General features: G+C 40.7%; 1 protein-coding gene across 1 annotated transcript; it reads left to right on the plus strand.

Moving 5' to 3' along the window:
• Positions 1–767: 767 nt before the first annotated feature.
• Positions 768–3250, plus strand: LOC115208347 (P2Y purinoceptor 1). The gene has a single exon (XM_029776316.1). The coding sequence runs from the start codon at positions 1160–1162 to the stop codon at positions 2204–2206; it is 1047 nt and encodes a 348-aa protein (XP_029632176.1). The 5' UTR covers positions 768–1159; the 3' UTR covers positions 2207–3250.
• The last annotated feature ends 10971 nt before the right edge of the window (positions 3251–14221 follow it).

Here is a 14221-nt window from a genome sequence, read left to right on the forward strand (position 1 = left end):
TTCAAATATGAAATTCCACAAAATTTGAACCACCCCAATAACTGAGTGTTTAAAACATTCAGAACACCTTCCTAATATTGAGTTGCACCCCCTCCTTTTGCCCTCAATTTGTCGGAGCATAAACTCTACTAGGTATCGAAAGCGTTCAACAGGGATGCTGGCCCATGTTGACTCCAATGCTTCCCACAATTGTGTCAAGTTGGCTGGATGTCCTTTGAGTGGTAGACCATTCTTGATACAAACAGGAAACTGTGGAGTGAGAAAAACCCAGCAGCGTTCAGTTCTTGACACAAACCGGTGTGCCTGGCATCTACTACCATACCCCTTCCAAAGGCACTTAAATCGTGTCTTCCCCATTCACCCTCTAAATGGCATACATACACAATCCATGTCTCAATTGTCTCAAGGCTTAAAAATCCTTCTTTAAAGTGTCTCCACCCCTTCATCTACACTGATTGAAGTGGACATAACACATGACATCAATAAGTGCTCATAGCTTTCACCTGGTCAGTATATGTCATTCTTAATGTTTTGTACACTCAGTACAAAGGATGAAAAATATTTGTTACATTTCTACATGGAATTTTTGACTCAATTCCAATGTATAGATAGTTCTGATGATTATGTTAATGTAACAACCTGTTAGTCAGGTCAAGTCATTGCACTTAAGTTTAAGTTTTTTCCTAATTGCAATGTTTACAATGCTGGTTGAAATTAGATGAAAACAGTAATCTACTGGTGATGATTTTTTTCAAATCCATATGTGCTTTCCACTTATATTTCACGTCACAATAGGTTGACCATTGAAACAATGTTGACTCAACCAGTGTGTGTCCAGTGGGTTGTTACTCATAACTTAACTTGCAGTAATAATTGCAGGATACTATAACTCTGCTAATTTATCTTTCGATACAGTATCACATTACCTCCTGTAAACTAATGGAATAATCCTTATATCTAAAAAAAATAAAAAGGTGTATACACTTTTAGTTTCACATTAGGTCGTCATGCGCAGCATGTTTGTGGACGGCTACGATTTCAGAAGTGTGTCCATGTCCAAGTTTGATCTCATTAACTTCAGGGCGTCATCGATTGATATTCTTCTGCAATACGAAAAATAGCACGTGTCTTGACTTCACTCTGATTGAAAAGAACGAAGATGAAAATGTCAGAGGACCACGATGTGCACGTTCTCAACACGACCACATGTGCAAAAATTAACCAGTCTTTTACGCACAGATTTTTACCAGCTGTGTTCGTGCTGGTGTTTGTCGTCGGAACTTTTGCAAACTTCTGTGGGTTAAAAACTGTTTTTACACAATGGAAGAAAATTGGAAGTATTAACATATTTATTCTCAACCTTGGAATAGCGGACTTGCTATACCTATTTACATTACCATTTTTGGTTGTCTATTACGCGCTAAACAGTACATGGATATTTGGACAAACATTCTGCAAGATCACCAGATTCTGTTTCAATTTGAATCTCTACGGCAGTATCGGGTTCCTGACATGCATCAGTATTTATCGATACCTTGGTATTGTGCACCCAATGCACGTGATGGGAAGAATCACCACTCGCCACTCTGTGGCAATAAGTTTTCTTGTCTGGATTTTGGTTTTTATTCAGATACTTCCCGATATGTTCTTTGACAAGACAGCGCCAAATTCCTCAGATGCGTGCTATGACTCAACAGCCGACCATCTTATCAAGGATTACCTGCCGTATAGCATTGGCTGGACCGTTACCGGATTCGTTATACCATTGCTCATCATTCTTGCTTGCTATGGACATATAGTAGTGGTCCTTGCCACCAAAGCCAACGTCAATACTTTATTGAAACAGAGGTGTCTAAAACTGGTCATCATCTTGACTGTGTTATTCTCAATTTGCTTTATCCCTTACCATGTTTTGCGAAATCTCAATTTGAAGATAAGGATTTTGAAAATGGAAGGCACCTGCAAAGCAAGTTTCGATGACATCTATGTTGTTCATCAAATCAGCCGCGGCCTAGCTTGCCTGAATAGCGCAATCAATCCGTTGATTTACTTGATTGGAAATGATGATTTCCTCATGCGCTTTCATGATGTCAGCAAACGAGCCAGGATGTCTGTTGTTCATTGGACTGGTGCTGTAATTTACCGCAAGGCAGATCCATCAACAGAAGAATTTCAACCAGCAAACTTGGACCAGCTAGTTATTTAAACCAATATTGTACCAAAGGCCTGTATGTAAACATACTGTACTTTATGCTTTATTCATCGTTCTCAGAGTATTTTATTGTGTTATGTGAGAGCCTATGAGTGGCTGAATGCACTTGTGTATAGTGATATACTGTTCCATTTAGTCAGTGACATGTAGAGCTATATCACTGAAAAAAACTAACTCAATATGCATTTCCGATATTACATAAGAATGACAGGTATTCCAGCATCCTATTACATAACAATGGCTGAAGTATTCCTCTGTTTTCAATAAACAGTACACATGTGTCAAGCTCAAAGGACTTTGTCCATCTTACCTTGTCCTTGAGACAGGGGAAACAAAATATTTGAACTGAGGGCAAAAATCCCTCAACACCAACATGCACAGGAAATTGATGTCATACATGTTTATTAATTGCATATGACTGGTCAGTAGGGTTTTAGGTACAGGTTAGAGAATTGGGACTTGAGGCTCACTTTATTTAGAAGACTCAGCAGACAGACATACACAAGGTTGTGTCCCAAAATGCATCCCAAATGGAACCCTATTCCCTTTATAGTGCACTCCTTCTGACCAAGGCCAATAGGGCTCTGGTCAAAAGTAGTACACCATGAAGGAAATAGGGTGCATTTTGGGAAAAATTCTAGAACCTAATGACAAGTAGTGCAGTCAAAATAGGAAAACAGAAACACTTTCTCTCAACATTACTTAAAAAGAGGGGGACTGTTTGACCGGCTAGAATGATAATGCATAACAGTTTATACTCTGCATAAATAACTTTCATTTAAGAACAGTTGATAAAAACAAAGCCAAGTCTGTTTGTGCAAGCATTCGAGTGCAAGAAGTTGGATGTTTGCACAAAACAGGCTTAGTGAAAATTCTCACTCTCCAGCAGCACAAGCATGCAGTGATATTTCACTCACTTCTGTTACCTTCACAGACCACTGAGAGCTGGGGGTTTGGCATTAGGGCAAGTCCTAGCGGATGACTGTTATGAGAAAATGGTGCCAAGAGAAGTCTAAATAAAAACAACTGCAAATGCAATGTTTTGAATCTATGACCTACACCTTTTATTGATAGAGCATGACCTCAACCGGCAGGCACTCCATTGCGTTTAGCAGTTCAAGAAAAGTGTCAGACCACAACTTGCCATTGAGAGCATGACAATGAGTGGCAAAGGAGTTCACATGATAGCACAAACAGATCTGGGACCAGGCTAGAGCACTTCTATCAGTCACACATACTGTAGAGCAGAGTTCCGTGTACAAATTTATCTAAAACTTGTTTAACACTTGTCGAAACACTTGTTAAAGCAAAACCAAAATAAACCCAGCCTGGTTTCCAGTCTCTGTTCAGCTATTACGTTCCACTAATGTTTAGCATGACAGGAGTGGCAATGACTGAAATCATAGCTAAACAGACTGGTACCAAGGCTGCAATACACCACCTTAAATACAGTAATACAGGAAAGAAGCATGCTGTATTGTGTTAAGACTCAACATGCAAGACAAGGGAAACAGTGACTGTAAATGAAAGTGAAGCCGATATTTCCGTTTCATCTGAAATACCCCCCAAAACCCACGAATTACTCATAGTAATTCCAGTCCATTACAGTGAGCCAGTCCTCCTATAGCTCCTTCCACCAGCCTTCACTGATGTGGGTGTAGTGCACCTATGGGAGAGCTAAGCAGCCTCTTGGTGTGAAACGTCTACCGAGGATGGACTCAAGAATTTGAAATGGCAGCTCTAGCAGGGCAGCCATTTGACGAACTGACTTGTTGGAACGGTAGCATCCTATGACTGTGCCACGTTGAAATGAACTGAGCTCTTTATTAAGGCCATTCTACTGTCTATGGAGTTTGCACGGCTGTGTGCTTGATTTTATACACCTGTCAGCAACGGGTGTGGCTGAAATAGCCAAATCTACTAATTTGATTGAGTGTCCACATAGTTTTGTATATATGGTGTATTTCATTATACCAAGGGCACTGCTTGTGGTTTCTCATAGTTCATTTTTTCCTTAACACGGCTAGTTCAGACAAATTCTCGGCAATGAAATACAGATAAATTCAAGCACTGATTCATCCACCTCTGTCTGTCTGATACGTGGGAGGCCGGAGATGAGAAAGGATGCGTCCCAAATGGCACCCTATTTCCTATGTAGTGCACTACTTTTTGACCAGGGTCTATAGGGTTCTAGTCAAAAGTAGTGCACTATATAGGGAACAGGGTGTAATGTGGGATGCAGACATTGTTTTGTCTAGGAGGTCTTATTAAGGCCTCACACACACTTTCGTAGGGAGACACATTATAAATATTAGCATTTTTCATTTGTGAGAGAGGCAATCCCTGATGCTATATATGGGTGATTCTACAGAAGTGGTGCAAATTGCAGTCCCACCCCCAAAAAACTATAAAACAATACTTGAGTCTCCAAACTTAGTACATTTATTTACATAATGACATTTTCAAATTCAATCCTAGGCAATAACGAACATATTGTTCAATTAATATAGTACAAAGTCATTGTTTATACACCTATTTCTATTTAGAGGTGGCTGTCCCAAACCCTTCTTCCTAAACTTCATGTATGAAAATAAGAAATAGAACTTCTTGAGTTGTTCTATTACATTGAAAGATACTGATCTATTTTTACTTTCTCAACAAAAATGCTGTCCAAACTTTTGATGGTATTACCAAAACACACACATTAAAAAACTCTCTGTGCTCTACTGTACTGTACTGTACTGTACTCTACTGTACTTTACTCTACTGTACTCTACTGTACTCAAGTTTATTGTACTTAAGTTTCTTACAATTAAAGAAAGGGCCCATGGTCTCTTGACCTAGTGGTCTTGAAACCATTCAAGACCATATCGATTCAGTCTTTAACTAACTTGTCATGGTCTCAACTCACTGGGTCTAGATCTTGGGACCAATGTCCTGGAATAAATCTTGGTCTTGGCTCCTGGATATTACTTTAGTCTTTGGTTTACAAACCATAGGCAACCCAATTTGAAGAAGAAAATGCTCTCTGATCACTGGCTGATCACTCCCAGCCCATTGGAAGCCCACCCAGTTGATTACTTTTAAATGGGGAAAGCCCTCAATGGAAATGTTTATACTAAAACGAGTTATATCTTCCATTATATCCTCCAGTTATCTCTATGATTGACACTTGACACCGAAGCAGCTGATATTTTGCCAAAATAACGATAGGTAATGATTGGTCAAGTGATATTTAAAATATCTAACAACATAATTAATTAGATCCACAAGTAATTCCCCCTTTCTCCTTCGCTGCTGTGGCTGGAAATATTTTAATAAACTCATCTGAGAAAAAAAAAAATCAAAGACAGATAAATGTAGCTATCTTGCTTGCACTTGATACAGTTCCAAATGAACTAGCTAGCTAACTTGCTAGACTAGTAACGTTAGTTAATCATCAACATACTTGTGGACATTGGATAGCAAACTGCCATTACAATTGTGGCAGCAATATTACAGAGTGTGAGTAATATATACACTGAGTGTAGGAACACCTTCCTAATATTGAGTTGCACCCCCTTTTGCCCTGATAACAGCCTCAATTCGTTGGGGCATGGACTCTACAAGGTGTCGAAAAAATTCCACTTTTCGAAAGCATTGTATTTGAAGCCTCCAAACAAAGTGGTGAATGGAAAGAGACGTCTGTTACACAAAACAACAAAACGTGTAATGACATTTGGCGATTGTCATTAGGAGAAGAAATGAATGACACCACTGCTGTTCGCACGTGTCTCCGTTTCGGCCACTCATCTCTGCCTTAGCAAAATGTCAGTGTTCTTGTCGAACCACATCACATTTTGCATAGGATATACCACCTGTTTTCAAGTCCATTTGCAAGTGTTTCATGCCTCTGACATGCAGTAATGATAGATAATGATGTAATAGCCTAGAGGTTTCTTGACATTTTGTTTTCATTGTTGTGATAGGCTCATGTTTTACTGGGATGCCGTACCAGACCGTACTGCCTTACTTTCACCCCTGGGTTTTATACACTTTTTGCTCAAGCCCATGCCTCATTTGACTACAGCCACACAATACATCCTCCCCTTACACATACCATTTAAGAAAAGTTACATAACACACTGTCTCCTTTAAATGTGATGTCTACACAGAGTCAGGTAACACATTGGTTTCTTCGTAGGTAACGACAATTTGTCATGTCATCTGCTTCATGGCCCATATGCCATCCGTCAACTCTACCAGCTCACACCCAGGGCTTGATTTTGAAGGGGGTGTTGCCAAGATGAACGTCCGCCCTCCAGTAGAGGAACATCTGCATACAGTACATCCTGCTGCTCTCTCGCTGCTTGTGGTTGAGGCTGCTTCCTGACCTTCTTCCGCTTCTTCTTGCTCTTTCTTATTTCAGTATTACCAGAGTTTATTCTGGGGACTAGAGGAGTCATATTCAAGTAACATTGAATAGGCTCATTCATGATAGTGTACAGGCCATGGAAGAACTGGGGCATTTTCAACTTCCATGAATTGAGTACAGATCCTTGTGACATGGGGCCGTGCATTATCATGCTGAAACATGAGGTGATGGCGGCGGATGAAATGCACGACAATGGGCCACAGGATCTTGTCACGGTATCTCTGTGCATTCAAATCGCCATTGATAAAATGCAATTGTGTTTGTTGTCCGTAGCTTATGCCTGCCCATACCATAACGCCACCATGGGGCACTTTGTTCATAACGTTGACATCAGCAAACCACTCAACCACACAACGCCATACACACTGTCTGCCAGCTGCCGTGTACAGTTGAAACCGATTCATCCATGAAGAGCACACACACACACCATCAAAGGTGAGCATTTGCCCAATGAAGTCGGTTACGGCGCCGAACTGCAGTAAGGTCAAGGCCCTGGTGAGGATGACAAGCATGCAGATGAGTTTCCCTGAGACAGTTTATAACAGTTTGTGCAGAAATTCTTCGGTTGGTCAAACCCACAGTTTCATCAGCTGTCCGGGTGGCTGGTCTCAGACTATCCCGCAGGTGAAAAAGTCGGATGTGGAGGTCCTGGGCTGGCATGGTTACACGTGGTCTGCGGTTGTGAGGCTGGTTGGACATACTGCCAAATTCTCTAAAATGACATTGGAGGTAGCTTATAGTAGAGAAATGAACATTCAATTATCTGGCAACAGCTCTGTTGGACATTCCTGCAGTCAGCATGCCAATTGCACGCTCCCTCAAAACTTGAGACATCTGTGGCATTGTGTTGTGTGACAAAACTGCAGATTTTAGAGTGGCTTTATATTGTCCCCAGCACTAGGTGGATGGATTATCTTGGCAAAGGAGAAATACTCACTAACAGGGATGTAAACAAATTTGTGCACAAAATTTGAGAGAAATAAGCTTTTTGTGCTTATGGAAAGTTTCTAGGATATTTTTTTTCAGCTCATGAAACATGGGACTGACACTTTACATGTTGCGTTTATATTTTTGTTCAGTGTATATTTTACAGATGCCAGATCTATAAAAGGTTAATTGCAGGGGGGCTGGGCATTTCCCACATGCGGTTATTCATCAGAAGAACTGTATAAAAAAGCAACACAGCAATAAATAACTTTTCTTAAAATGAAATGTTGCTAAAAGTAATTAGGAAAGAAGTGGAGGGCGTTCAACCAACGTGAGTCGAGGTGCAACCAAAACATTAGCTCATCATTGAAAAGGCAAAGGCGCAACGCTCGCTCACCAGTTTAACTATTAAAAGCTTATTCAAAGTAATTAGGTTGTTTTAAAATCATCTGAAAATTAAGCATTTCAATAAATAACACAAAGACATGTCAAATCAGGTAATGTCAAATTCCAGACTGAAGGAAGTATGCTTTGAATTCATTTCCCTCAGTCATTAGTTGAATGTTTTGATCACTCTCACTTCTAACAAGTGCTTGAGAGCATCAGAGAGGCACATACGTGTTCCTGAGAGTTGTAGCTTTCAGGAATGGGGTCATAATATTTTGTAGCTTAAACCGTTCCAATATTAGAGCCAAAATCAGATGAAGACAAAAGAATCAACATGCTACATAGACAGAACCCCCCCAAAACCTCTAGAAACTACACTATAGACCAGGGTTCCCAAAATGTTTCACTCGGGACCCCTTTCCAGCAGTTTGGGCACCACTGCTATAGACAACCACCATAGTCCTTTTAATTTTGGCACTCAATGTCAGATTGTGGCTGGAATATTTTTGCTGATAATTTATTAATGTTCAGAATTGATCAAAGGGCCAGTCTAGCCCTGATGTAGAGAATCTATTTTCAGGTATATCTTTCATGCCTGCTAAGTTAGGTTACGGGCGCAGAGTGACAACACCTCACCTGATTGGTCGGAAGAAAAGGCAATGCGCTCATGTGATTGGTCGGAGTAAAAGGTAATGCGCTCAACTAATTGGTTGGAAGAAAATGCCCTGCCCACACCAGAGCCATCATGTCTTTCTCTTGCTGTGGTCGAGAGGATCAAAACCATAATGCATCATGGGTAAATATATAATAATGAGTAGTTGGCCTCCCGGGTGGCGCAGTGGTCTAAGGCACTGCATTGCAGTGCTAGCTGTGCCACCAGAGACTCTGGGTTTGAGCCCATGCTCTGTCACAGCTGGCCGTGACTGGGTGGTCCATGGGATGACGCACAGTTGTCTGGGTTAAGCAGGGCTTGGCTGGCAGGGATATCCTTGTCTCATTGTGCACTAGTGACTCCTGTGGCGGGCTGGGTGCAGTGCACGCTGACCAGGTCGCCAGGTGTACAGTGTTTCCTCTGACACATTGGTACGGCTGGCTTCTGGGTTGAATGTGCGTTGTGTCAAGAAGCAGTGTGGCTAGGTTGGGTTGTTGGAGGACACATGGCTCTCGATTTTTGCCTCTCCCGAGTCCATATGGGAGTTGCAGTGATGAGACAAGACTGTAACTTCTATCTACCAATTGGATACCATGAAAAGGGGGTAAAAATAGTGAGTAGTTATTTATGATACAAAGTTCTTGGTAGCACTGTCGGCTGCAATGTCGAACAAGAGAGGATCACGAGAGGATTCAAGAGGATCACTTTTGTCAAGAAGTTGACCAATGTCAGCGTGTTTCAAAGTGTGTTGCATTATGGGTATAAAATGTCTGACTTGCGACCTTTACAACAACCATGTGATCAAAGGTCATAAACTTTCGACTGCTGTCAACTGGAAATTTCTGCAGTTTTTTCCCACCAACTGAAACTTGAAATTGGAACCAAAGCATTGTGGGAGACAACCCTAAATGCTCATAAATGGTTGATGTCGCCATTATCAATGCATGTTTGCTTTTTTTGGGGATGACTATTTAGAGCTTGAATAGATCTTTATCTTTACATCCTTACAACATAATTACATAGGCTTAGATGTGATCCAAATTTCTAACATAAATAAATGAAATATCCTACAATATAGCTAATGCATTTATCGAGATGTTACTGTGATGTTGTGTCCCATGTTATGCCCCAAAATCTGTCTTGTCTGTAATATTGTTGTCACCAAACAATTTTTGATTGTCTATTAAGTGTGAATAAAATGGAATACATATTGTTGACTAGACATTGGTTATTGTGGGGGATGTCTACACTGGCAATTTTACAAGCTTAATCTATGTCTGGGATTCCAGCCCTTAATGAGCAAGCACCCCAGACACCAGTTGTGGGGTCAATACCAAGTGCATTTGACTGCTTGGCATATTGATTGGCATACTATTTTTGTGAACTGATGTCCATGTAGTCTAATCCTTTTCATATTGTTTACCCAGTATGTGAACTGATGTACATGTATAGTCTAATCCTTTTCTGTACAATAAGTGTTTTGTCCGTCATGTGAATGAGTAAAATGTATGTTCTTTACATGCTTACTGACAAAAGCAACATAAAGGTTGAGAATTAAAGAAATACACTCCAGCTGTAGTGACGCTGACATGCTATCAATTACCATACAGTAAGAATATTTGGGGACTCCATTTAATCACATCTATTACAATTCCATGTTGCACAATCACAAATAATAACGAGGAAGGTACAAGGGCCTGAAGTAATGGAAACAACATATCAGTGTTATACTGAAGTAAAATGTTATGCTGAAGTACTGAAATTCCCACAGAACAATGTTGTTTCTTAATTTGAGAACAATACTTTAAATAAAACCATGTAGGAAATGTATACCAATTATCATTGGTGTAAAGTACTTAAGCAAAAAATATTTTAAAGTACTACTTAAGTAGGTTTTGTTGGGTATCTGTACTTTACTATTTATATTTTTGACAACTTTCACATTTACTTCACTAATGAAAATAATGTACTTTTTTCTTCATACATTTTCCCTGACACCCAAAAGTATTTGATACATTTTGAATGCTTAGCAGAACAGGAAAATGGTCCAATTCATGCACTTATCAAGAGAACAGCCCTGGTCATCCCTACTACCTCTGATCTGGCTGACACACTAAACACACATGCTTCGTTTGTAAATTATGTCTGTGTTGGAGTGTGCCCCTGGGTATCCATAAATTAAAAATGGGGCCGTTTGCTTAACATAAGGAATTTTAAATTATTTCTACTTTTACACTTAGCCAAGGCTTGTGCAAGGCTTCTTATAGGCCCAACATATGAACTGCTCCAGTCAGTGTCCCTCTTTATCCAATGATCCTTACCACCAGGAACTTGAATCCTAGCCCCGTCCTGTTGTAGAGGACCAATGAGATTAGGATTAACCTGGTTTGAGTGGCAGGAGGAAAACAGTCACTATCGTGCCTCTCTCCTGGCTCTGGGATTAAGTTGACCCTAGGCACAGTGTCACGGCTGTCGTAGTGATGAGACCAAGGCGCAGCGGGTTGCGTGCTCAACATATTATTTATTAAAGACGTGAACACGAAAAAACAAGAAAATACAGAAACACAACAGGAACAGTTTTGCAGGCTAACAAAACGCATTGCAGAAACAACTACCCACAACTAAACAGGTGAAAACAAGCACTTTAAATATGACTCCCAATCAGGAACAACGATGAACAGCTGTTCCTGATCGAGAGCCACACAGACCACAAAGAAATATACAAACTAGAAACCTAGAACACAAAAACCCAGAACATACACCAAAACCCCGGAACACATAAATACAACACCCCTCTACATACACATAACCCCCCGAACCACATAAAACAAATACCCTCTGCCACGTCCTGACCAAACTACAATAACAAATACTCCCTCTACTGGTCAGGATGTGACACACAGATCTAGGATCAGCATCCTCTTGCCCAATCCTAACCATAACCATTACTGGGGGAGATACTAACTTGACCCAAGATCACCATCTAGGGCAGGGATGCGCAACTTCGATGGGGCTGGGGGCCATAAGTAGCCTGAACTCATCGTGAGGGGCTGCAGGTAGCCTAGTGGTTAGAGCGTTGGGTCAGTAACCGAAAGGTTGCTGGATTGAATCCCCGAGCTGACAAGGTAAAAGAAACTCTGTCGTTCTTCCCTTGAACAAGGCACTGTTCCCCGGTGGGCTGTCATTGTAAATAAGAATTTGTTCTTAACTGACTTGCCTGGTTAAATTAGAAGTGGCTTGTTGGTCTGCGTCCATACCTACACATTCAGTCAGAGGCTGCCCTATCCTTTTGGTGGCCCTAAGCGAAGTTACCTTCACAGACCACTGAGGCAGTTGGGGTTGATATTAGTGCCAGTCCTAACAGAAAAATGTTGTGTTATGAGAAAACAGTGGCAAATGAAATCTGCAATGCAATGTTTTGAATCTATGACCTACGTAATGTATTGATAGAGGATGACCTCAACGCACACTACAACTTGCCATTGACAGCATGACAATGAGTGACAAGGGAGTTCACATGATAGCACAAACAGATCTGGGACCAGGCTAGAGCACTTCTATCAGTCACACATACTGTACAGTGGAGTTCCATGTACTAATTTATCTAAACCTTGTAGAAACACTTGTTAAGTTGTTTGCCTGGTTGCCAGTTTCTGTTCAGCTATTACATTCAACTAAATGCTTAGCATGACATGAGCGGCAAGGAGTGGAATGATAGCTAAACAGACTGGTACCCAGGCTACAATAAACCACCTTTGTAACGGGCGTCGTAAGGATTAGACCAAGGTGCAGCGGGAACGTGTATACTCATCCTTTTTATTAAATCAAAAGAAGGAAAAACAAACAAATCACGTATACAAACCAACGACCACCACTAAAGAGTCCTGTCAGGTACACAGACACAAAACAGGAGCCAACTACCCACAAATCCCATTACAAAAACACCCCTATACATAGGACCTTCAATCAGAAGCAACGAGGAGCAGCTGCTTCCAATTGAAGGTCAACCCCATTAATTAAACATAGAAATAGAAAGACTAGAACTAACATAGAAATACACTTACATAGAACATAGACCAAAAAAACCCGGAACACATAAAACAAACACCCCTCTTACATAAGCACATAGCCCAACAAACCCCGAACCACATAAAACAAACACCCCCTGCCACGTCCTGACCAAACGACAATAACAAATAACCCCTTTACTGGTCAGGACATGACAACCTTAAATACTACACTACACTCCACTAGTTCCAAGGAAATAGACATGTAGTGTGTGTACGGTGTTATGATAAGGGTTGGGTGGCCATGCAAGACAAGGGAAACACCTGCTTATCTAAATGAAAGTCAAGCTGGTATTTTCATTTCACCTGAAATGGAAATGATCACTATTTACAAGTTTCTGGGAAATAAAACAATACGAGCGTGCAAATACCCCCCCAAAACCCATGAATCACCCGAAGTAAAACAGGAAGGAGTTTGGAGTTAATGAGGGGGGAAAAAGACATAGTGACTGCAAAATTCTCATGAATTGTTTGTTGCTTCTACAGTATCTCTGTCGTATATTTAGCCCTGTCCAGCAGACCTGGGTTCTAATACTATTTGAAATCTTTCAAATACCTTGAGTGTTTGCACATTTGGGACTTGTCTATAGGTTCCATTGCAACATGCCAGCTCAATCAGGCACACTTAAAGTATTTGAAATGATGTCTAATAGTATTTGAACCCAGGTCTGCTGTCCAGCTCTGGCCCCTTGTGGTCAAGGTGTCCTTTCTGTGCAGTGATCAACAGGACCTGGAGGCTGCTCAATACCGTTAATTCATCTGGAGTCCATGACACACTGCACTTCCTCTCTGGTTTGCATTTTGGCTCATGGTATGGCAGTAAACAGGAACACACAGTTGAACAGTATGCTCCTGGTGTGAAACATCCACAGAGGCTGGACTTAAGAACTTTAATTCTAAATATACTGGAACAATTTTGGCATCCCAATGCACAATTCTTACAGTGCCCTTAGTGCCCAGTGCTCTTCTTGTGTAATCAGTTATACACCCCCAACATGACACAATGTAAAAACTGGGAAGGGCTTAATGCTGGAAGGTTCTAATGCACTACAATCATTCACATATTTCACAATAACAAGGGCTCTAAATGTCACGTCTCATACTTTTTTCCTTAACAGGCCTAGTTCAAAAGAGAACTTTGAGAGTTAAGTGTTAGCCAGACAAGTTCAGACCATACTTGGCATTTGAAATATGAACACATCCAAGCACTGATTCATCCCCCTCTATCTGTCTGATACATTGGAAGCTGGAGATTAGATATTTGTGTCCCAAATGGCAACCGATTTCTTATGTAATGCACTACTTTTGACCAGGGTCCATAGAGCTCTGGTCAAAAATAGTGCTCTATATAGGGAATAAGGTGGCATTTGGGATACAGTCATTGTTTTGTGTAGGGCTTATTAAGGCCTCACATACAGTACCATTCAAAAGCTTTGCCAAGAGTGTGCAAAGCTGTCATCAAGGCAAAGAAAGGGTGGCTACTTTGACAAATCTAAAATATATTTTGATTTGTTTAACACTTTTTCGGTTACTACATGATTCTATATGTGTTATTTCATAGT

This window comes from Salmo trutta, chromosome 14 (assembly GCF_901001165.1).
Source record: "Salmo trutta chromosome 14, fSalTru1.1, whole genome shotgun sequence".
Lineage (NCBI taxonomy): Eukaryota > Metazoa > Chordata > Actinopteri > Salmoniformes > Salmonidae > Salmo > Salmo trutta.

Excerpts from the sequence above, each read along its gene's own strand:
- LOC115208347 (XM_029776316.1), top strand. The coding sequence starts at position 1,160 with ATGAAAATGTCAGAGGACCACGATGTGCACGTTCTCAACACGACCACA.